This window comes from Haliotis cracherodii, unplaced genomic scaffold (assembly GCF_022045235.1).
Source record: "Haliotis cracherodii isolate W230 unplaced genomic scaffold, xgHalCrac1.p SCAF_22, whole genome shotgun sequence".
Taxonomy (NCBI): Eukaryota; Metazoa; Mollusca; class Gastropoda; order Lepetellida; family Haliotidae; genus Haliotis; species Haliotis cracherodii.
Genome location: NW_027266278.1, coordinates 13,302,193 through 13,327,478, shown reverse-complemented (window position 1 = coordinate 13,327,478; position 25,286 = coordinate 13,302,193). Strand labels below are relative to the sequence as shown.

The 25,286-nt window shown below is 41.7% G+C and overlaps 2 protein-coding genes across 3 annotated transcripts in view; both read right to left on the bottom strand.

Annotated features, from left to right (window-relative positions):
- The window catches only part of LOC139471273 (melatonin receptor type 1B-A-like), a 63,783-nt gene extending 63,512 nt beyond the window's left edge, over nucleotides 1-271 (bottom strand). The window contains exon 1 of the mRNA XM_071253571.1: nucleotides 200-271. The gene's annotated coding sequence lies outside the window, so the exon portion shown is untranslated. The remainder of the gene's footprint in view (nucleotides 1-199) is intronic.
- Nucleotides 272-5,836: 5,565 nt separating this feature from the next.
- The window catches only part of LOC139471165 (coatomer subunit beta'-like), a 31,419-nt gene continuing 11,969 nt past the window's right edge, over nucleotides 5,837-25,286 (bottom strand). The window contains exons 10-22 of one of the 2 annotated variants that reach the window (XM_071253441.1): nucleotides 21,083-21,282; nucleotides 20,309-20,415; nucleotides 19,146-19,289; nucleotides 18,813-18,943; nucleotides 17,596-17,803; nucleotides 16,395-16,505; nucleotides 15,711-15,925; nucleotides 14,054-14,146; nucleotides 13,230-13,410; nucleotides 12,331-12,474; nucleotides 11,524-11,667; nucleotides 10,675-10,725; nucleotides 5,837-6,867 (exon numbers count right to left, since the gene is read on the bottom strand). In XM_071253441.1, the coding sequence (XP_071109542.1) occupies nucleotides 6,826-6,867; nucleotides 10,675-10,725; nucleotides 11,524-11,667; nucleotides 12,331-12,474; nucleotides 13,230-13,410; nucleotides 14,054-14,146; nucleotides 15,711-15,925; nucleotides 16,395-16,505; nucleotides 17,596-17,803; nucleotides 18,813-18,943; nucleotides 19,146-19,289; nucleotides 20,309-20,415; nucleotides 21,083-21,282 (1,771 nt within the window). In that variant the 3' untranslated portion in view covers nucleotides 5,837-6,825. The remainder of the gene's footprint in view (nucleotides 6,868-10,674; nucleotides 10,726-11,523; nucleotides 11,668-12,330; nucleotides 12,475-13,229; nucleotides 13,411-14,053; nucleotides 14,147-15,710; nucleotides 15,926-16,394; nucleotides 16,506-17,595; nucleotides 17,804-18,812; nucleotides 18,944-19,145; nucleotides 19,290-20,308; nucleotides 20,416-21,082; nucleotides 21,283-25,286) is intronic. The other variant, XM_071253442.1, reaches the window with a different exon arrangement.

The window sequence follows — 25,286 nt, the reverse complement described above, 5'->3', positions numbered from 1 at the left end:
TAATATCCTAGAATAATTAAAAAGGGTTCAGGTTTAGAATTAATAATAGACACATTACGGAATGACGTGAAGTTAATAGAACGAAGATACTTTAATCAGTGTACACATTCCTATGTATTACATATATTGGTTATTTTACACACTCTGTCTCATATATGATACATAAGTAAATATTGACTTTGAAAAAGACAAATGTTACCTTTGGCTGTGTTTCATGGAATATCGTCTTCAGCATGAGCATAAGGGACGTCGGCTCTTATCACAAGTGCAGGGAGTAGTGATTGGTACGTTTCGGGTTTCCAACAACGTTTTGTCCTGGCGGACCTCTACTTCCTGGTGCATGATGACGATCCAAACAGAGAGGCGTTTGTTTTTAACCCTTTCAGTCTGTGGCGTATATAGGCTAATTTTCAGCGTAAGTAAATCTAATTTTACGAGGACCGCTTGTCGAAATTAAAAAAAAATGCTCTTAAACGCTATTTCCTGCATTTTTGGACCGTTTGTGTTAGGTTTTTATTTGCAATAAATATTGGTAATTTTATAATAATATTTTTGTATTAGTAATATATTGGACTTTCATTAAAGAAACACATATGATGTCAAATGAAATTCGAACATAATAACGAATATTACTTTTTTGTGTTTTTACACGTTTCTTCGTAGTATGTGATGTTTTTTGTGTGTGTTTTTTTTCATATTTCGTTTGCTTACGTCACAAACCATCTACCACTAAAATCCTTAAGTGCGTAAAGATTCCGATTTCAAGTTAGACAATAATATCACTTTCGACCGTGTAGAGTTTGAGGTTTACTTATAAAAAAATGTACTTTTTTAGGTGTAAACAAAAATTGTGCTTTTTTTAGGTGCAAGCAATTGCTATTCCGCTACAATGGTAGTTTCGCGCCCGTCATTGCCACAGACTTGTACATGTCACCCATCGAGTGAGTGTGGGTTAACGCAGCTTGAAGCGATATTCCAGTAAATCTAACTTGTTTATTTGTTGTTTATTGCCGGTCTTCGCTGTGGGTAGGATATCCTTTAACCTTTAACCGCTAGTCTACCCCATCGCATGGGGACGGGAGATTCCCCCATCATTTGGGAAATAAAGGGTTGAAAATATGTTACAGAGTTGGCACGTTTTAATAATTATCATATTCCCAACCATAACTTTGTTATGAAGAAAGTAAACGTCTCGCTGGTTCAGTTACACCAGCTGTGTGTGTGTTGTTTTGCGTCTACACCGCGTGCAGTCATTCCCTGCATTGTCGAGGATTGTGGAGAGGGTGAGTGAGTTGTGTTTTATGCCGCTTTGAACATTATTTCAGGTATATCACAGTTTGTGAGTTTAGTGTGGGAGTAAGGTCAAAGGTAATAAACAGACGTGAATCCCACGAGCACTTAGTTCCCCGTCCTTTGTTTTTAGTGAGTGAGTGAGTGAGTATTGTTTTACGCCGCTTTTAGCAATATTCCAGCAGGGGACACCAGAAATGGGCTTCACACACTGTACCCATGTGGGGAATCGAACCCAGGTCTTCGGCATGACGAGCTAACACTTCAACCACAAGGCTACAATTTAAGATTACAACATGAACCATACAACCATGACTACTGCACAGTGCCCCAAGGACAGCATGCAGAGTCCTCACAAACATATATTTACAGTGCAGACTCTGAACACGAAGTTAGTCAAAACCGTGTACTGGCAAGTACACTTGAAATAGAGTGAGTGAGTGAGTGAGTGAGTGGGTGAGGTTTAATGCCGCTTGGAACATTATTTCAGTTACATCCGAGCCTAATGTGGGAGGAAACTCGAAGTAATTCAGATCCTAGTCGTTTGCCACTTCGGTGAAACCAAGGACCGCGGGTATGGTACTGACAAACGGGGCAAACAGAATCAGGGCGATCCAGGATTCGATCCACGTTTACACCAACTTGATAAAATGGCACCAAGAGATGTCGTGTGACGTGGCGCCTGTTGCACATATGAACAAACGACCACAACTCTTTTACCCTGTTTTGCGGATAATGGTGCCTTTCGTTAGCCAACATTAGTCAAAACAAACAACACGTATCTGATAGAAAATATTCCTAGTGTAAACATATTTGAACATGACCTTTGTAAATTAAACTCGAATATGTGAGTTGGGTTTAAGCCGCTTTGAACGTTTTTTTGTAATTATAGCACGGCGTGCCAGATTGATAACCGAGGATAGCCGAGCGATCACGGATGTTGACAAAACTAGAAACATTATTTGGGCGAACTGGGATTTGAACCCATGGTCATAGGGTTCTGTCACGCCTAAGGGACGCAACTCTGAACAACGAATTGCGGCGCCTTGGACGACGTGGTACATGATTCGTTATCTGGTTTGGATGATACGTAGGCTTAATTGAGACCATGTGAACTTCGCTATGATGCGTTATAGGCTTTACGTTTTTTTCAATATATACTACTCAAAGAAGTTAAGACCCGTGAAGATGCGGGGTAGAATAGGTCTTCAGCAACCCATGCTTTCCGTAAAAGGCGACTATGCTATATCACGGCGGTCTGTAAATAATCGAGTCTGAACCAGTGATTGACATCATGAGCATCGATCCACGCAATTTGAATACGGTTACATGCATCAACCAAGTCAGCGAGCCTGACCACCCGATCCCGTTAGTCGCCTCTTATATTACGAGAAGCATAGTCGCCTTTTACGGCAAGCATGGGTTGCTGAAGACCCATTCTACCCCGGATCAACTTTCAACAAAGTAAATGCGCTATCGTGTCGCTGAATCTTCTGGTCCATCACTTGATTGTCTAGTTTGTTTACAGGCCGACGTCGTATGGTAGGAGTACTCTGTGCGGCCTCAGGCAACACACACTAACGTTTTCATGCAGAGTGTTTGAGTGGCGGGTGCTGCCGATAGGCAGGTCATGCATCTGGGGTCATCCATCTTCCCGAGGCAAGAGGGCTAACTGACTTTAAAAGTCCAGTTACCACCCTTGCCGAACTAGGCTGGAATTCCTGGGCTCGATCGTAGCGCCACCAGTGGCTATTACGAGTTATGTCCTTTCTATGCCTCTCCTATTGACCAATCAGATTCAACCTCTCGTATCACTTGCATTTGCTTCAAACAAAACGGTGGCGCCAGTCAAGACGATCTGTTCGATAATCAAGATCTATATGTGATAAAACGAGTCTTACATCGCGAAGTGCATCAAATCACGTGAGCACCTTGATTAAAAACATGAAAAGATTTTGAAAATATCGTCTACAGACGTCTACAGCGTCAAATAAACAAACTTATGCACGAATGTTCTTCTCAATAGTCCTACTCGGTGTGACGGACATACACCTAAATTAATATCATTACACTAAAACGGTTACGGATGTTGTTTGGGTGTCGGCCCGGCAGCGCCAGATTTAATAGTTAGGAGGAAAACTCGTCTTTGCGTCACAGGGACCAGGAAAAAGCTCAGACTCGGTTTATTGACAGGCGATTTGGCGCAAATACAAAGGGAACAAAGCGGTATTGCTCACCAAATTCATTACCTTATGTACGTATGTATGGGGTGCAGGCTAAAACGGCACCTCAGCAAAACGTCACCGATTTCTCTGGCGAAAACGGCTACTATGTGTCGGGCGAAAACGGCACCTCTATCTTTAATAATGACAAGAACGATTTTTGTAGTAATATATATGGTTTATTTACATCGTACTTGATGTGTTTACATGTCATTTGATGTATGTGATGTATTTACATGGTATTTCCTGTTTTCACAGACAAGTATACATATGTTCATATATAGAGTTCTTCATGTATAATAAAAACATTTTTATTGTTCAATATAGTTTATTTTTATTGTGGGTATTTGTACTTGAACTATTTGTATTTGAACATCGTCGTGATGTCGGCTGCTGGTAGAGAGGGGAGTGGCATAATTTTCCTTACAAACATCCTCCATGTAGGCTACCTAGAAACAGACTGACGTTTTCGCTATAACCCGGATGTATGTATGTATGTTTGTATGTACGTACGTACGTAAAAATGTTAATGGTTTAAACATATTTTTATTTCGGCTGAGAATTGGGATATGTTAACAAGACAATGCTTATATTAATACCTCTCCCGATATATTCACGAAGCTGCCTTAGATAAGACAATTCTTAGCAACTTACTAGTTACTCTTAAAAATATCGCAACTTTATCTTACTTACGACACAAATCTTAAGTTACGTAAAATAAGTTGGGGGGCGTCCCAACGACGTCATCGATTAATCAGGGAATTCCCTATACTGAAATTCATGTATGCATTTTAATATATACAGTAAACTACGGTTATAACGAACACGGTTATAACGAACTGACGGATATAACGAACTTACTTTTTTGGTCCCGACTATTTGCTGTAGTTATGCTGTATATATGCTTATAACGAACTACGGTTATAACGAACTAAAATAAGTAGTCCCTTTGAGTTCGTTATAACCGTACTTTACTGTATGTATATTTTAGGACATACGGCACAGATCGATTTTCCTCATGTTATTGTCAAGTACAACTGATCAGTTTAGGATATTTATTGTAAAGCTGTTATCATAAATAGAGATATCTAGCAAGAATTCAAGATTAAGAGATATAATTCGAAAGGAAGATGTTGAAAAAAAAGAAAATGTGACAAAATATATGCGTAAATAAGTACTGCAAGTAAGGATGATCGCAAGCAACACCTATTTTACTCTTTGGGAGTATTAAATAAATCACATCGGAGTTGATGGACATCCTGTATGTATATTCCATTGTGAATTGTTCAGGATATCCTTGTGATACCTTGTAAACTACCTCCTCTAAACTGTCAATGTGTAGGATCTCACATTTACCAAAACAAATACATATCTGATTGAGTGAGTGGGTGGGTGGGAGAGTGAGTGAGTGGGTGGGTGGGTTGGTGGGAGAGAGTAGGTGGGTGGGAGAGTGAGTGGGTGGGTGGGAAAGTGAGTGAGTTTGTGGGTGGGTGGGAGAGTTAGTGGGTGGGTGGGTGGGACAGTGAGTGAGTGGATGGGTGGTTGGGAGAGTCAGTTAGTGGGTGGGTGGGTGGGAGAGTGAATGAGTGGGTGGGTGGGAGAGTGAGTGAGAGGGTGGGTGAGTGAGTGAGTGAGTGGGTGGATGGGTGGGTGGGTGAGTGGGTTAGAGTGAGCGGGTGGATGGGTGGGTGGGAGAGTGAGTGAGTGGGTTGGTCGGAGAGTGAGTGAGTGGGTGGGAGAGTGAGTGAGTGAGTGAGTGAGTGGGTGGGTGAGTGAGTGGGTGGGTTGGTGAGTGAGTGATGGTGAATGAGTTTATTCAGTAAAGGGGCCACCTGCCCATTATACAAGGTACATTGGATTAGTCAGTTCACATGTACAGAGAGCGCTGAACCAGGGAACCGATTCACAAAAGCGCCCCAGCCACGAGCAAGGGGTCAACACTCATCGGAGTGCTGAGAAGGATGCACAAAAGGTTACTGAGGCCGGTCATAACCCACAAACGCCCCGTGGATCAGGTCCCAACACATGTTACACACACTGGCAACAACCAGTCTCACATTGTTACAAGTGAGTGAGTGAGGATTACGTGCCACACGTCATGTCAAAATCAGATTGCACCACAGACCACAGGCATCTCCGTCTTGTTAGAAGGTGCCTGGTGGCCCCATCATCTAAGGCATTGCAATCGATGTGCAGAGTTGCGTCCCTTGGGCACGTCAGTAACCTATAAATGTCTGTGAAATATTAGCTATGCAAAACAGATAAAAATGAGAAATCTGTCACTGCATCTATGAAGTTCACCAAAATGATTACAAAAAACCAAATTTCACATTAGATTTTATTCACTAGTACGTGAAAAGGAAGTATTTGACACATATTTCATACATATATTCTGGTGTCAAACAAACATATAATACCCTATGTACAACGAGAGTGGACCCAAGTGATTGCAACAGACAGGCTGTACAGTGGTACCGGTAAACAAAGTCAGTTATACAGCAGCTTTAGACTACTCCAGTTACTTTCACCCTGAAAAAACCTTCAACAATTCACTTCTTTCACTGTGAGATATACACACAAAAAATGATCAAATGTTGACAAATTTGAACAGTCTTATATAACTGTGAATATTGTGAACGATGCTACGGAACCTATATGATAGATACGACAAATGCTTCTTTACAAAAAAGTAAAGTCAAATTCAGATTTGAGAAAAAGAAATGGACATTTTGGATGAATCGGTACTAATACTTCGACGAATCAAGGATTTACTTAATGTCTGAAAACCAGACTGAACATGAACATGGTATTATTCCCACCTTGCTTGGAGTACTGGCTGCAGTACTATTCAAAGTACTTAATACTTGCCATTATCATTTAGTGCAACAGAAGCTTCCTACCCATCATACAATCTTGCACACCAAACCACTTTATAAGATAATCATATCATCAAAACGACAGTTTACCCAGCAGTGAATGGGTACCGGGTAGGATCAGATGGAAATGGGAATGTAGACCTAGCTGAACAGGAAGATTCGGTTGTAAGCTCCATACGCACTGATCTGTGTGTGGAGTTTTCAGTTATAAGTTTCCTCTTATCACGTGTATCTTACAAGGTGTAAATATTTCGAGTTTATGTTCTTTGACACCTATGATGTAATCAAAGCACGTATCACGGCATGTACTTTGGATAACAAGCGATAGTTCATAAATAGCAATATTTCCCAACAGATGAACTGTGTAATGTACAAATATGTCAGTGTCTATGTACATCTCCGAGTGATGATGATGGCATCCGATACTGCCCACGGAATCAGTCGTCCTCAAGATCGAGATCTTCGTCTAGATTCACATCCTGCAACAAACAAAACAGATGTAAGTCCACCCACTCAGCTGTACGTGAAATGTGAGGGAACACCTCCACTGCTGTAGACCGGGATACCTCCAGCACATTGCATGATCCTGTTACCGTCACAAGTTCCACTCTCATCCTGCAAGAATGTGGACCTCATTCCTGATCATTGAGGTCATGATACAGATCTCATGGTCTCTACCAGTAGCTTCTAGTGTTACTCTAACAATTGTTACCAGATCAGTAACCGATATACATGTTTCCTCCAAATAGCCAAAGAGTTACCAGTGACAATTTAACATAGTGTTATATCCACCCAATGCTTGGAACTTACAATATTAAATAACTGGAAACAGGAAATCAGTTATCATAGACTTTAACTTTAACCACATTGATGATACCCAGCAGCGCAGGTGTGGTGCTTACAAACCAAGGATCAGAACCAGCAGATCCTTGCACAACCAAGGGACACAACTCTATAAATCTAAAATCTTTAATTCTTTCCCACCCTCCATAATGAGCAACTAAAGTGTAAAAATGCAGCAAATCACATGACACATGCGAGGTGGGCCTATCTTCAGACCGGGAAGTGATCGTGTTAATGTCTGAGTTATGAAGTTTTTCTCCTTCGTCATGAATTCCAGGGGCAAATTACATGAAATACATGAATGTTAGAGGTGAAACCTCCTTTACAGAAATCAGTTCAGGATATGACTTGAAAACGTGTACTTGTTTTATTGTCATAATTATTTTCAAAACAAATTTGGAATTAACACTTTTGATCAAATTAATAAATCTTTACCATGTTCACACGCATACATGTAATCAAACATTGTTTTTGTTTGTTTTATTTAAAAAATAAATAAAGGGAACACTCATCATGCTCAATTAAAAAATATACCAAAGACATTAGTCCAGTTTCCCGTTCCACAAAGTGATCTTAGCGCCACGACTATTGTATGCCTATGTTAAAGTATCAGTGAGTGAGTGAGTTTGATTTTACGCCGCTTTTAGCAATATTCCAGCAATATCACAGTGGGGGACACCAGAAATGGGCTTCACACATTGTAACCATGTTGGGAGTCGAACCCGGGTCTTCAGCGTGACGGGTGAACGGTTTAACCACTAGGCTACCCTGTTAAAGTATGAGAATTAGACCATCTTAGCGTTAAGATCGCTTTGTGGAACTGACCCCAACTGTAAATGTTGCCCTGTGCATGACCCTCAGCACAATTCTGCTACACACTACTTTGTTAATCAGGCCCATGCTAGTGTCAGTAGAAAGGTGTCACATACTCCCCATGTGTGTCGCACATGTAATGCTATTTCAGAACACCCATTGACAACATTTCACACAAATAAATATAAATAGTTTCCTTCTGTTGAAGACTTTCTACAATTAGCTAGAAGGTTTACGTTTATAACCTACAGGTGATTAGTAAGTAGCTTCAAGGCCTCACTAAGCTTTATTACCCAGCGCAGTATGTGACTTTTTGTGAGTGTGAGTGTCAAGCCAGTTGGAGAAATCTTCCTGGACCAGCCCCAAACATCAGTGGGTATCAACTGACATCTAGAGTCTGTTTGCTCTAATATATCTCATCATGCACATCCCATCTCAGTTCCCTCATCTAGCAAACTGACAAACTATCCATGCATCTCTTGGGCGTGTGACAATGACAATGGTTGGGGGGGTGGGGGGGGTGAAGAGATTTTATGACGCTTCATGCGGCATTCAGCAATATTTCAGCAACATCATGGTATGGGACTTCAGAAACAGCACACATTGTACCATGTGCAGAACTAAACCTCGTCCTTTGCTGCGATGACCAACACTTTAACCACTACACTACCCTACCCTACCCCACTGCCCCTATCACCATGTACTACATTCTTAGAGACAGAAAAATATGACTGGCCAAACAGACATGGTCAAGCCAACAGACTGGTAACCAAGGTGGGATATACTGTCTTGTCACCTGTCCTCAAACTCACTTCAGTTGTGTCCACTATATTGTTTCAAAACTGGGCCTATTTCACCTTGACCCAAAACATTGAACATATACTGGTCGTTATCCAACACTCCTCGAAACACAGTATCACATAATCAAATTTTCATATCAACTGTCAGAAACAGAAACTTTTTTTATTTAAGGAATACAGATTGTTTGTTCATTATTCTGAGGAGATAATTCCATATATTTTACCCATTGTCGGTGAGATGTCGTAACGCCCCTTTAAACAATATTTCAGTTATAAGTTAGAGAAAAGCCTGAAGTGATGCGAGTCTTATACTGTTGACACTGTGGTGAAACCCAGAAGAAGGGTATAGTTATAATTATGATAAATCTGCGAATTTGAATCCAGTCACAAGTTTCTGTCACATCAAAGGGACACAACTCTGCCTAGGGAATTGTGGAGGTTTAGAATAAGATGACTGAGCCAACTGAGCTTCTCCCCTCCCATTGTCATCTTTAGAAAGAAAATGTATGTTATGTAATCCTACACCACAAAGAAAAAAACAAAAACAGTCACTAACAACAATCTATTGATGGCTCAAATTATTAATTTGACACATTTTGAATAAAGGATGCAGTCATTTCATTCCGTTCATGATATAGTAGTGTGACGTCATACTGTCAACATGTTCAGATCGGTTCATTTTCTAGGACACTGACTGTCATCCAAAATCTCCAAAAGAATTTCCCAAAATTTGGTCATGTTATAGAAGAATACTCTGTGAAAAGTTGGTAAAATAGTGAAAATGTGTTATGTCCATTCATCTCATCTCAAAATCCCTGCATGTTCAACTGAAAAGCCTCCAGAAAAGCTGTAATTCTCATGTACAAATAATAGACAAACCTTTAAGAGGAAAATTCATCCCCAAAACACCCTAAAGCACATATATATGCCTAGTAAGCTAATTTGAGAAATTGGAAATAAATCCAACACCCACACAAAACACTGATAAATTCACCATCCCAACACTGAGAAAACACTGAAAAGACACAAAGAAGATTGAAAACCTGTGCCGATATCTCCTCCCTTGTTAGAAGCTACAGAGCTACCATGTTAATGTCTACTCTACTGCAACAATCAGATGCCGGACCATTCCATGTTAGAGAGTGGGGGGAAAAACTCATTGAACACAAAAACTCTTCATCTTTCACAAACCTTATAATCAAAAACTGATACATGAACACTTCCACCATAAGCCTTAATCATAGAACATGTCCAAGGCCCTGTTCCACAAAGCGATCTTAGTGCTACGTTGATCGTAAGCCTATGATAAAGTATGGGAGTTACGACCAACTTAGCACTAAGATCGCTATGTGGAACAGGGCCCTGGATAGGCTTCGCACATTTAGCAATATTTCAGCAATATCAAGGCGGGAACACCAGGGCCCTGTTCCACAAAGCGATCTTAGTGCTACGTTGATCGTAAGCCTATGATAAAGTATGGGAGTTACGAACAACTTAGCGCTAAGATCGCTTTGTGGAACATGTCCTGTGAGATACTGCTCTCAATGGTGCTAGCTTAGTCCCACTAACTGGTTTCAGACCTGCATTTCTTTCTAAAAATTTGCAATTTGCAATTTGTCGAGTTGTTACTTGATTACTCCCAAACACATACATTTGGAAAATTGAAACTAAAACTGCTATTTCAAATAGATCACTTGACCTGAATATATTGAATATTTTTGAACAATAAAAGAAAGATGCTTCATTCATAAATCCGCCAAATTTTAAGTTTCAATGAGTCTTTCACTGTGAAGGAATGGGCAAGTACTGATGGCGTTTTGTAAATCTTACCGGCACCTCAGCTTCGTCATCATCAACATCATCATCATCATTCAAAACATCCTATAACACAATCAACATGTAGTTTAGCCTTCGTGAAAAGAAAAAGATTTTTAGAAAAAACACACTAAATCAGTAAGGTAACCATGGTAACTAAATTTATAAAATCCAAGCTGTGTGGATAATGCTGGGTCTTCTTCCTCTGTTCTGGGTTTGAATCCCAGTTCGCCCCGATTATGTTTCTAGGTTTGTCAGTCCCATACCCGTGCTCGTGGGTTTCACCGAAGTGGTAAACGTCTGAGACCTGCATCCCTTCGGGCTTTAAGCTGATATGCCGCGATATAACTGGAATACTGTTAAAAGCGGCGTTAAACCAAACTAACTCACTCACTCTTCCTCTGTTCCTGGTATTGATCTGAGCTGTATATACTGAACAACAAATATAAGGGGTCATGAATGTTTTGGGGAGATATTTTTATGAAATTGTGAGCTCAGTTTTCAATTAAAAAAAAATCCCCCCAAAACATTCATGATCCATACCTTTTTTGGTTCAGTATATATATACAAGTCCGAGTCTGTGCAACAAGATAAAACAATGGCCCAACCATGAACTTAGTTCAGGTGAGGGGATGAAAGAGCATTGTGATGCAGGCTGTTAACCATGGCATTATGAAACCCATGGTCTGCCAACCCAAGAATAAGTACACATGATTAAAATCTCTGTTCAGCAGATCCTTCCACGACAAAGGGAAGCAACTCTGCACAGAGGTCTGCAGTGCTTTAGCTGACTGAGCAAGTGCAGTAACATGAAGGACCAGTAATTGTGTTGATATAATACTGTCAGAATGGACAGGGACTTACAGAAGTATCAATGTTATCATCTATTTTGATATTCTCCAGGTCAAGCTCCAGCTCCTTCTCCAGGTCAGCTACAGTCTGTGAGATGGGCTTGGATGGGGTGGCAGCCTCGGGCGGGGGTTTGCTGACAGGAGGGGGTGAGGAGGCCTGCAAGAGACAAACACGTCACGCACTCGCAAATACATTCATACATAGAGGAAGCATTATCATATCAGCATTCTAATGGAAAGCATGAATGATTTTCTGTAACATTTTACTTTTTTATAATAACAGAGGAGAAGAAGTGAGTGAATGTTGTTTTATGCTGCAGTCAGTAATCAAGAATGTGGATTAGTGGTTGTTAACATGATAAAAAAAAATAAATGTTGGGGTATGTTGGGGTATGCTGCCCAGGGTCTGTGCACGGTTTTACAGGAAAGCTCTTGACGACAGGTATGCTCTCAAAGAGCAGGTGTTTGTGCAAGGAACGACAGGGACACTCTTGACGAGCAGGTGTTTGTGCAAGGAAAAACAGAAAAGCTCTCGACGAGCAGGTGTTTGTGCAAAGAACGACAGGTATGCTCTCAAAGAGGAGGTGTTTGTGCAAGGAAAAACAGGTATGCTCTCAAAGAGCAGGTGTTTGTGCAAGGAACAGGTATGCTCTCAAAGAGCATGTGTTTGAGCAAGGAACGACAGGTATGCTCTCAAAGAGGAGGTGTTTGTGCAAGGAACAGGTATGCTCTCAAAGAGCAGGTGTTTGTGCAAGAAATGACAGTATACATCTCATGATCTGTGAACATTAATTGTGAAAGGCAACACATTTACACTCACAGACTTCCGTGTTTGTTCTATGTGCTGGGGCTGGTCCTCGGAGTCCTCGAAGGTGTCCTCCCCGTCTATCGGCGCTGCGTACACGAAGTCCCCGGACTCCTCTGCCCGTCTCATCTCCTCCAGGGGGTTCCTCTCTGTGTTGGGCTGAACAAAAACCGTAAAAGTTTCTCAGGCAAGACACTTTCAAGTACTTGGATGCCAGGGAAGGCTTAGCTACTGGTATACCAGGAAATGTTTCTGATAGGCTGGGAATACCAAACATAATTAAATGTTCAGTCCTTTAGTTCAGATGTTAGGGGAAACATTTTGCTATTTTTAGTATGCATTGTAAGGTTGACTTGCAAGGTATGCTAAGGGTGACATATTGGTATGAAGATAAGATAACTTACTGGTATGCAAGTAAGGTAGACTTACTGCTATGCAAAGGTCGACTTACTGGTATGCAAGGTAAGGTCGACTTACTGGTATGCAAGGTAAGGTCGACTTATTGGTATGCAAGGTAAGGTTGACCTACTGGTATGCAAGGTAAGGTCGACTTACTGGTATGCAAGGTAAGGTCGACTTACTGGTATGCAAGGTAAGGTTGACTTACAAGTATGCAAGGAAAGGTCGACTTTCTGGTATGCAAGGTAAGGTGGACTTACTGGTATGCAAGGTAAGGTCGTCTTACTGGTATGCAAGGTAAGGTAATTTTCTGGTATGCAAGGTAAGGTAACCTACTGGTATGAAACGTAAGGTAACCTACTGGTATTCAAGGTAAGGTCGACCTACTGGTATGCAAGGTAAGGTTGACTTACAAGTATGCAAGGTAAGGTAACCTACTGGTATGCAAGGTAAGGTTGACTTACGAGTATGCAAGGAGAGGTCGACTTACTGGTATGCAAGGTAAGGTAACTTACTGGAATGCTAGATAATGCAGAAGCTGGGGGGAGACGTTTCCGCTGACTCTGCATGAACTGTTCAGCCCTGAAGGCTTCCTTGAGTCCGGGGAACAGGTTCTCGTACTCTGTCGGGTCAGCCAGTGAATCCGCAGCCTTCTTGCTGACAGTACCCAGGCTCTGTCGCCACAACGCCACAACTCTGTAACCAGGAAACACGCACAATGCTGAGGGCTACACAAAGACCAAGTCTTGATCATGCTTGGGAAAAAATATGCAAGTCGTCTAGATTTTCATTCATTCATTTGTTTGTTCATTTGTGTTTGGGTCTTCGCCACTCTAAGCAATATTCTAGCTATATCATGCTGGGGGGCACTAGAAATGGACTAAATACATTGTACCCATGTTTGGAATCCAGTCTGGTTTTAACAACCAGGTTACCCCACCATTTGATAAATCGCATCCAGATTTTTATTTATTCATTCGTTTGTTCGTGCATTTGAGTTTGGTTTTGTGCCACTCTAAACGATATTTTAGTAATACTAAATACATTGCACCCAAGTTAGGAACCCAATCTGGTTTTAACAACCAGGTTACGCCATGATTTGATCAATGCTATGTTTACACTGGACCCATTACAGCCAGAGATTATAGAGTGAGTGAGTGAGTATGGTTTTACGCTGCTTTTAGCAATATTCCAGCAATATCACAACGGGGGACACCAGAAATGGGCTTCACACATTGTACCCATGTTGGGAATCGAACACGGGTCTTTGGCGTGACGAGGGAACGCTTCGACCACTAGGCTACCTGACCGCCCCGAAAGATTATAGAAGTATACTGACCTGGACACTTGACTGGGGAGATATGTTCGGGCAAAGAACGCCGCCTCGGGTAACCTGCCAGTGGAGACCAGAACCTCGAGGCAGTCTTCAAGTCTGTGGAGAAAACATTGGGGCAACCAGTGAAAAACACTTCCAACAAACAAGGTGGTCTACAGTCTATTCAGTTACCATGGTTACAGGGAAGCTTACGCTCAAACTCATTAAAGTCAGATCTAAGTTATCGCTGCCGCTAAACAAAGATCTCAGGACACATTCCCACTGTCACTTTCATGATCTGGTAAGCGACACTTTGATTGGTTGGATAAAAGGTCATTCTGATGTGTCCCGTAATGAGATGTCCTCAGATCTTTGTTTATTGATAGTGAGAACTAAGATCTTACACTAATTTAAGTACCGTATTTTCTTGAGTATAGTGCGCACCCATGTATAATGCGCATCCCCCTCTAGCGGGTTCAATATTTTGGAAAAAAAAGAAATTTGAATATTATGCGCAGAAAAAATTTACACCGTACCCTTTCAGCGAAGTCCGGCAAACGAACGGGTGCTGAGAAACTTTGTCAGTACAAATTCGAAATTTGAGATAAAAAATCACCAGACATGTTTATTTACCGTTTAAATAGTATTTATTGTTCTGCTAGGCATTGTTTTATATCTAGGGATTAAGATTACCTTGTGTATTTTCTCGTAAACTAAGCCTGAAACAGCAATCAGCTGTACACACGTTTTCTTGGAATCGACCTGTGATTCGGTCAAGACACACCCAATGATATAACTTTATAGGATTTTTAATGCAAGGATCGGCAACAATTGTATCTGAAACTATTTTATTTATCAGGAATAATATATTCCATTATTTTCTTAATTATATGCAGCCTTTACTAAACATATTTAAAATAATAATAACCCGAAGCAGCTGATCGCTATTCCCGGGTATTATTTTTTACATGGAACATGTCTGACCAGTCACTGTCAAGGCTCACGCGCACGTGATCACGTGATCGCGAGAATTTCATGTTGACATAGAATCGTCAAACAAAAACAAATATGACTTTTAACGAGTCAAAGTATGTCATTTATTGATATATGTATCCATTCTCTGTCAACTAAAGTTTGTTTCAAGGCGTCAATAGCGGTATTCTTGCTGTTAATAACGGTGAGTTGTGCGATCTTCCGATCGCTTCACACACGATTTCACCGAAATTAATAAAAACAATATTATAAGGAATTTTGAATAAAATTAATGAAGTAAGTTACAAACATAAGTCCAGAAATACAAAGAACACTTTTTATAGACAGACAGTGTAATTACATAATTGTTTTGCGTACTTCAGTATGGATTTGTTGACATGTTATTTCCGGTGTTTCGTGCTCACGGTAATGTCTTTCCATGGGGGAAAAAAACATCCAAACTCATAATTCGTGTATAATGCGCACCCCCTTCTACACAGCTGTGTTTTTTTTAAAAAAAGTGCGCACTATACTCAAGAAAATATGGTATGTCATTGAAGGAAAGGACATGCTTCAGTGTTCGAAAATATCCATGAAAGTCACGGAGTCCTTGTTGTAGCCCTATTTAAACAGAATAAATGTCTGGGGCCCCCAGATTCAAATACGATACAATGAAGACCAAAGTTATTGTCTTGCCCCAATTCCTCACCTTCCTAAAGAAAAGTAGGACAAGAAAGCTACATTGTTCTGTCCCGACTTGGCTGCCGTCTCCCCGAGTCGAGCAACCATCTCAGAGTTGCCCGCGGAGCTGGCAAGAAGCAGCAGTCCCCCGAAGTCCTGGGCCTGGTGGAGACACTCCTGGGCCAGCCCGAACTCACACTTCCTGATGGCCAGCTCCGACAGCTGCTTCCACTTCTGCTCAGACTGCAGTACAAGAACACACGGTCACCAGGGTTACAGGAGACGAGGTTTGAATCCTTGATTTCAAGAGGCACAGTTTAAATCAAGAGTTATCACTGTCACAAGCAAAGGTTTGAATCCAGGGATACAGGAGACCTCTTTTGAATCAAGGGTTACCATGGTTACATGAGAGAGGACTGAATTCATCAACGGTTACAACTACAAGAGATAAGGTTTGACAAGGGTGAGGACCATCATAGAAGCTTCATCTTCAAAATTCCAGAGCTTTTATTATTTGTTCCAAAGATGCACTTATCATGAACATTATTAGGGCTACCAAAAATAATGTTCCAGTAGAAAATCCCCTCAAACTTCTTAAAAAGTGTCAATATTAAAACTAACACTACATCCATGATACACTGACAGACATGAGAAATCGTAGGTTTTAAGGCAGGTATACAATGATATGACAATGAAAAGCACTCTCTCTAACCTCCATCTCCTTGGCAAGGGTGTACGCCGTCTTCAAGTCTCCCAGACCCACGGCCAACTCAAACTTGTGTTCGGGGTCACAGGTCACAGCCAGAGCTTGTGATTTGAAGCCCTGAAATAGTATAGAAGCTTGCATGACACGTAGTGATCACGGTGATTGATCATTACATCTCTTCCTTCAAAGCGGGGGCACGGGTGGTCCAGTCGTCTTAGGTGCCGCATGCAGAGTTGCGTCCCTTGGGCTGGCCAGAAACCTATGATTGTGGGTACGAATCCTGGTTCACCCCGATTATGTTTCTAGGTTTGTCAGCACCATACCCGTGCTCGTGGGTTTCACCGAAGTGGTAAACATCTGAGACCTGCACCACTTCGGGCTTTCCTCCCACTTAAGCTGACACGCCGCGATATAACTAGAATACTGTTAAAAGCAGCGTTAAACCCAACTCACTCACTCACTCAAAGCAATTGCAGGTCACTGGTAGTGTTAACTCAAACAGGTTACTATGGTAACAGACAAGCCTGAAGATGCTCATTTACTCGTTGATGAACACGGGGAAAATGGACAATCGTATCAACATGTATCCAAGGTCTTATGGTAAACCATTAAGACGATGTCATGCTATTGTTCTTACAGTTGATTCTGAGACAGGAATTCACTGGCCATTCTGAACGTGCATTTTAAACTGACACAACTATAGGTCATTGCACAAATCAATAGAGAAATTACACATCAACATCCACATGGTTAAGTCAGAGAAATCATTTTGATTCTCTGAGATTCTCATGATTTCTCCATTAGATAAAAATATACCCTGGGTTGACATGGTTAAGATTTTTTCTAGCATTAGAGTAAATGATGTTTGTTTGTTTGTCAGGAGTAATCATTCTTTTTGTTGTACCGAAATACACTTTAAAGTTTATAAAGTCTTTAAACCATTTTCTGTTTCATTCTGAGAACCATGAAATGTTGTACCAGACGCAATCTTATTTTCTAGCAGACGAGTCAATATTCATCACATGATAGGTCAATACTGATCATGTGATGAGTCAATATTCAAGGTCAGTATCAGTCACACGAATTCGGGGTCAACATTCAAATGCATTGTTTCGTCACTTGATACAGATTATCCAATGGAATTGCAAGATTCTTCATGGAGGTATAAAAAAGGGACATTTATTAGTCACACAAGAAGACAACCCACCTGTTTTTCGAGGAAGTGAGAGACCCTGGTTCTCTGTTCCCGCGGCACGGTGGGCAGGACCTTGTCTGCCGTCTCGAAGTCGCGCCGCATCACCGCCGTCTGGTACTCCAGCACAGACACAAGCAGGGAGAAACTGACGATGTTCAGCTCCTTGTCTCCCAGGTACAGACGGTTGTCTTTGGGGATGTAGCCCAGGAGGTACATCACCCTGGAATAGAAACACAGAGTGAGTGAGTGAGTGAGTGAGTGAGTGAGTGAGTGAGTGGGTGGCTGGGTAGGTGGGTGAGTGAGTGAGAGTGAGTGAGTGAGTGAGTGAGTGAGTGAGTGAGTGAGTGAGTGAGTGAGTGAGTGAGTGAGAGTGAGTGAGTGAGTGAGTGAGTGAGTGAGTGAGTGAGTGAGTGGGTGTGTGTATGAGTGAGTGAGTGGGTGGATGGGTGAGTGGATGGGTGAGTGGATGGGTGAGTGAGTGAGTGAGAGTGAGTGGGTGGGTGAGTGAGTGAGTGGGTGAGTGGGTGTGTGTATGAGTGAGTGAGTGAGTGGGTGTGTGTATGAGTGTGTGTATGAGTGAGTGAGTGAGTGAGTGAGTGAGTGAGTGAGTGAGTGGGTGGGTGGGTGTGTGGGTAAGTGAGTGAGTGAGTGAGTGAGTGAGGCGATAAATATCATGTGTTTTCGATTTAGAGCTATGTCACCTAGCAAAATTGAATTTGGAACCAAACGAGCAGCCGGTTAAATCTACAGGCAACCTCACTCTACATTGGGGATGTAGCCCAGGAGGTACATTACCCTGGAACACGGAAACACAGAGTGAGAGAGTGAGAGAGTGAGTGAGTGAGTGAGTGAGTGAGTGAGTGAGTGAGTGAGTGGATGGGTGAGTGGATGGGTGAGTGGATGGGTGAGTGGATGGGTGAGTGATCAAGTGAGTGAGTGGATGGGTGAGTGAGTGAGTGAGTGAGTGATCAAGTGAGTGAGTGAATATTGTTTTACGCCGCTTTTAGCAATATTCAAGCAGGGGACATAAGAAATGGGCTTCACACAGTGTACCCAGCATGTCTTCAGCATGATGAGCTAACACTTCAACCACTAGGCTACAATTCAAGATAACTACAACATGAACCATATACCACGACTACTGCACAGTGCCCCAAGGTCGGCCCTTCCTGCTGCATGCATGATGTAGGAAATGACACAAACACCCCCCACTGCTGACATGAACCGACCTGTCTAAGTGGGCGATAGTGACTATTTCTCCGCCGACGTAGTAGTTGAGTCTGTTGACGCCATTGGTGTAGATGAAGCAATCGCCGACCCACAAACCCGTCTTCACCGTCTCCTCAATCTCACCCATAACCTGGCAATACGAACATTGTGTTACCATGGTTACAGGATAAATATTTTCTCAAAATTGAATAAAATATGTTGGTGAATTACTTAATAAAGAAATATTAATACTTATTAATAGTGAATAAATAGTAAACTAGACATCAAAGTTACTCAAGTATAAACGAAAAGGGACACAACTCTACCAAGACACATGTTATAACACAACATACCTCGAAGGCCTCCTCGATGCCATCCTCGTTGATGCCTTCCTTCGTGTCCCTTGCTCGCTCCACCGCCTCTTGGCTGAACTTGAGGATGAAGAATGACTCATCCGTAGCAATACACACCAACTCTCCATTCTCACTCCAGAATATCTGCAACACAAAAGGCCAAGTTAGTTCATCTTGTTTAACGCCGCACTCAGCAATTTTCCAGCTGTATGACGGTGATGTTAGTCGCCTTTTACGACAAGCAAAGTCACCTTTTACGGCAAGCATGGGTTGCTGAAAACCTATTCTACCCCGGAATTTAGCACGTTGAGTACACGTTACTGTGGTTACCCATGTTTTACAGATGCAAGCAGCAACGAAGGGGCTTAAGAAAGTAAGCAGTTTCATGTTATAGATTGTGTTACTACAGCATTGGTTTTTATCAGGTGGTCACCAGTCCAATTACTATATATCCTCAGCAGACATTTTGTTCATCCAATACCCCCAAAACATTACAAAAACGCCTTAAGTTTCTATTTCTACAAAGACAGTCAGAGGTTTCAAATTACAGTAACCACCTCATTACAAATAACAAACCCATGTCTTAACCTCATCAAACAAGAGTGCAGGGTTTCAGAACGTTTCAGCAATGCTGGGACATTGAGAGGTTTCCAGCCAAAAGTGGTTTTCAGTGAGTTGGGTTTAACGCCGCTTTTAATAGTATTCCAGTTATATCTCGGCGTGTCAGCTTAATGTGGGAAGAAAGCCCGAAGTGATGCAGGTCTCAGACATTTACCACTTCTGTGAAACCCACGAACACGGGTATGGTGCTGACAAACCTAGAAACATAATCGGGGCTAACTGGGATTCGAACCCACAATCACAGGTTTCAGCGAATCACAGCGCCTTAGACGACTGGACCACCCGTGCCCCCAAAAGTGGTTTTCAATATGGTGATGAGTGAGAAGAATTGCTATTTATCTGAATATGATAAATAGACTGGAGACTGAAAAATATATAGCCTGTCTCATTTCTTAAACACTTGCTGCTTTTTTTTTATAAAATCAACTGTTTTTGTGCTACGTCAGATTTCTGTCTAAAACCAAAAACCAACACAAATTCCAATGTGTCCAAAATACAATGCACACACCAATTGAACAAGTAGGGTATGGCAGTTGACTCACATGTCTGGGGGTGATCTCGATCCTCCGGATGAGCTCGGTGCTGTCCCACTCGTAGAAGGCCAGGCCACTGACAGACCGCACTCCCAGCATGCACCCACCGAATATACCTGCCAATATAAAGGTCGTCGTATGACTCTTGCTCAAAACTTGTTTGATCAGTGGAACAACATTCAAGGCCTTCGTATAAAGTTTTCAAAATGTTTTGTGTTAGACATATGGAGAATGATGCCAGATCTGGCGCATCAGAATATTATTCTACAATCTCTTCATATCAAGGTACGGCCGACTCCAATCACTGACTTTTGAAACTAAAGTGTTTCTGGGATATTGACCGATTTCCTGCCCAAAAATATTTTTCAAATGTAATAAGAGAATTAGAATACAATTGTGCCCATTGCAAACAACAAGAGGTGTGAGGTGACGTAGAAGACATCCTGCAGTGGAGGGGAGGCCGTCGAGTGAGTGAGTTTGGTTTAACGCCGCTTTTAACAGTATTCCAGTTATAGCGCGGTGTGTCAGCTTAATGTGGGAGGAAAGCCCAAAGTGATGCAGGCCTCAGACGTTTACCACTTCGGTGAAACCCACGAGCACGGGTATGGTGCTGACAAACCTAGAAACATAATCAGGGCAAACCGGGATTCGAACCCACTATCATGTGTTTCTAGTGTGCCCTAGGGATGCAACTCTGCACAGCGAATCGCGGTGCCTTATATGACTGGGCCACCTGTGCCCCCAGGAAGGCAGGTGAATAAATGAGGGCTTGGATATGCATACCTTCTGCACCGAAGTCTGGCTTGAAGGATTTCTGTTCCTTAAAGTTCTTGAAGATCTTGACACTGGTCCCGCCGTCTCGGATGGCGTACACGGAGGAGTCGTTGCTCCACACAAACTCCTGTGCCGAGCCGAAGCTCTTGTTCCTCAGAGCCATAGCTGTGTAAATGATGTACTCTCCGTCACCACACACAACAACAAACCTGAAATGTAGGGAGGATGTGAGTCAATCATACAATAAAAATGTAGAGAAAGATGTGAGTCAATCCTACGTCTAAAATGTTGAGAAAGATGTGAGTCAATCCTACATCTGAAATGTAGAGAAAGATGTGAGTCAATCCTACATCTGAAATGTAGAGAAAGATGTGAGTCAATCCTACATCTGAAATGAAGAGAAAGATGTGAGTCAATCACATAGCTAAAATGTAGAGAAAGATGTGAGTCGATCACATAGCTAAAATGTAGAGAAAGATGTGAGTCAATCACATAGCTAAAATGTAGAGGAAGATGTGAGTCAATCACATAGCTAAAATGTAGAGAAAGATGTGAGTCAATCACATAGCTAAATTGGAGAGAAAGTTGTGAGTCAACCCTACATCTGAAATGTAGAGAAAGATGTGAGTCAATCCTACATCTAAAATGCAGAGAAAAATGTGAGTCAATCCTACATCTAAAATGTAGAGAAAGATGTGATGCTGATTTATAGTGCTAGTACACTGGGATACCATGCCGCAGTTTAACATGAATACCTCACTCAGACACAGTATACTGACTCTGAGCCGATCAGTCCTTGTTTTAGCCCCTTAATGCCGAGCGCCAGACAGGGTAACAACAAGCACCACCTTTTAATGTCTTTTGGTATGACGCGGACGGGGATCAAACCCCGGACCTTCCGCTCTTCGGGCGGACACTCTACCACTAGACCACGGAGGCGGTTTGTCAATCATGAAGCTAAAGCTGTAGTGACAAATAAGAGTCAATCATAGAGCAAAGATGTAGAGAAAACCTTGAGTCAATCATATACTGTATTCGACGTAATAAGCGCCCCGCTCTAATAAGCGCCCACAGCGATATTTGCTAATATATTGGCTCGTGAACATTCCCAATTAGCTCCCTTTCCGATTGATCAATGCACACAATACTTATTTAATCGTGTATAATACGCACTCATGTGTAATATGCACCCTTCATTATGGGCAATTAAATTCTGGAAAAATATATTTGGCGTATATAAACATTTCAGGCTGTCAGCATAAACCAATTTATCTTTTAACTCTGTTTTTTATTCACCAAAATAATATTCTAATAAGAGCCCCCTATTTCTAATTTTGAGAGCACTGTGGGCACTTATTACGTTGAATACGGTACCTGAAATGTAGAAAAATGAGTGAGTGAGTGAGTTGGGTTTTACGCCGCTTTTAACAGTATTCCAGTTATATCGCGGCGTGTCAGCTTAATGTGGGAGGAAAGCCCGAAGTGATGCAGGTCTCGGACGTTTACCACTTCGGTGAAACCCACGAGCACGGGTATGATGCTGACAAACCTAGAAACAAAATCGGGGCGAACCGGGATTCGAACCCACAATCATAGGTTTCTGGCGTGCCCAAGGGACGCAACTCTGCACAGCGAATCGCGGCGCCTTAGACGACTGGGCCACCCGTGCCCCCAAATGTAGAATAAAGATCATGACCACAAACGTAAACATATAGAGTGATTTGACACAGTTTGTGTGTAGATGTACAGGTTGAATTGCATAAACACACCATTGCAGGACCAGATTTGGTCTCGTGTCTAATGTACAATTTGTTGTGGGGGTAAAGACCTGAGACATTTTCCAGTTTTTTTCAGGAATAAACTAACTAAAATTTATTGGAGCGACGATTGCATAATCATGGAAAATATAATTTGGGCAAATATAGAATTTTAACCATGACCATAAGTTTCTGGCAGACTGATGGGCCACCATGTGAGACTAGCCACCTGTGTCCCCACAGAATAGAATAGCGGTAGATTGGGTCGTTTCCCTTATATTCCCAAGGTAGAACCACTGACATAAATATTCACTACCAAATCACAACTAAACTGAGGATTGAAGGGATTAAGTTGCAATTTGTTTTTACGGATACTTTACAAACAATGATTCATCAATGAAATGTAGATCTCCTGTCAGCCCTATTTGGAATTGTTGATTGTGAATGGTTGTAGGCCTCTTATATTCCAGCAACAACACTGAGTGAGTGAGTGAGTTAAAGTTTAAAGTCACATCGGTACAACAACACAGAGAGGATACCAGACATCATGAAATGGCATCACACTGTATACCCAAGTGGAGAATCAAACCCAAGGCTCTGGCATGATGACCAAACATTTTAACCACTAGGCTACCGTACTGCCCCTTGTATTTACATTGTCTGTTTGTTGTTTAATGCCGCACTCGTCAATATTACTGCTTTATGGCAGCAGTATGTAAATAATCGACAGTGATGGATATTATGAGCAACGATCCTAGCAATTGCGATACGATGACATACATCAACCAAGTCTCCGAGCCTGACCACCTGATCCTGTTAGTCGTCTCTTACGACAAGCATAGTCCCCTTTTAAGTCAAGCATGTTCGCCTTAAAGCAAGCATGGGATGCCGAAGACCTATTCCACCCCAGATCTTCACGGGTCCATAGTGATATCAACAATAATTTACTCGACTACTAGTCTCTCTGAAGATCTGCGTCTGCTGTTCATAAATTTCTTGCGAAAATGTTTGTCATTCTTTAACTGAGATTATTGTCAGAGATCCTCTATAATCACAGACAAGTGAAGATCCGGGGTAGAATAGGTCTTCAGCAACCCATGCTTGCCGTAAAAGGTGACTCTGCTTGTCGTAAAAGACGACTAACGGGATCGGGTGGTCAGACTTACTGACTTTGTTGATGCATGTCATCGATCCCAATTGCGTGGATCGATGCTCATGATATTAATCACTGGATTGTCTGGTCCAGACTCGATTATTTACAGACCGCCGTCATATAGCTGGAATATTGCTGAGTGTGGCGTTAAAAAACAAACCAACAACAACTATGGATCAAGATCCGTTATACTCTGCATCATCATCTTGAAAATATCTCATGAATAATAATTTGATGTGAATGACTATTTATAGCATTAAGGATTTCGATTCCAATGCCAAAACGAAACTATGCCGACGAATGGGTCCAGGTATTATCAATCTCATTAAAATCAGATCTTAGTTCTCGCTACTGCTAAACGAAGATCGGAGGACATCCCATTACAGATCGCGAACTTTGAAGTCGACATTGGCCAATCAGAAGGAAGCTTTCTTGAGTAATACGGCACTAGTTTCAAACTGGCAAACCTCCATTCTATACATGTACTTCCCTTCTGAAGTTTTTAAAACTGAACAGACAATTCTGGAATGTCAAGCAGATGGCAAAGATTGTAGGGCAGTACTGTCCACAGGCAATGCAAATTCTCTTCCTTTTGAAATGTTGTTACCATTGAGGCAAGATGTGTTGTACACCCTGTAACTGTCAATCAGAATATGCGGTATAAACCATATCAAGCTTGCATGATACGAAAACACATTCTGACTTGTCAGTTTTACTATCTGGTAAGTGATGCTCTGATTGGTTGAAAAGAAGGTCCGTTCTGACATGACCTTTAATAGAATGTCTGCAGAAGAACAAAGATCTAATTTTAATGAGATTGGAGTACATGTACACATAGAGGTCTGTAAATAATTGAGTATGGACGAGACAATCCAGTGATTGACATCATGAGCATCGATATCCTAGCAATTGGGATGCGATGACATGCATCAAGAAATGATCAACCTGATTGGTTGAAAAGAAGGTCGTTCTGACATGACCTTTAATAGAATGTCTGCAGAAGAACAAAGATCTAATTTTAATGAGATTGGAGTACATGTATTATCACAACATACGACATGCCCGACTATAGTTACTTCTTATACTTTGGTGTTTCATATTGCCAACACATAGAGACTACGGGTAGGGGCATAGGTCCATAGCAACCAATGCTTAAAGAGGTCACTAAATGGGAGTGGGTGAGTTAGGTTAAACGCCGCTTTTAACAGTATTCCAGCTATATCATCATTTATGGCGTGCCAGCTTAAAGTGGGAGGAAAGCCCGAAATGATGCTGGTTTCAGACGTTTACCACTTCGGTGAAA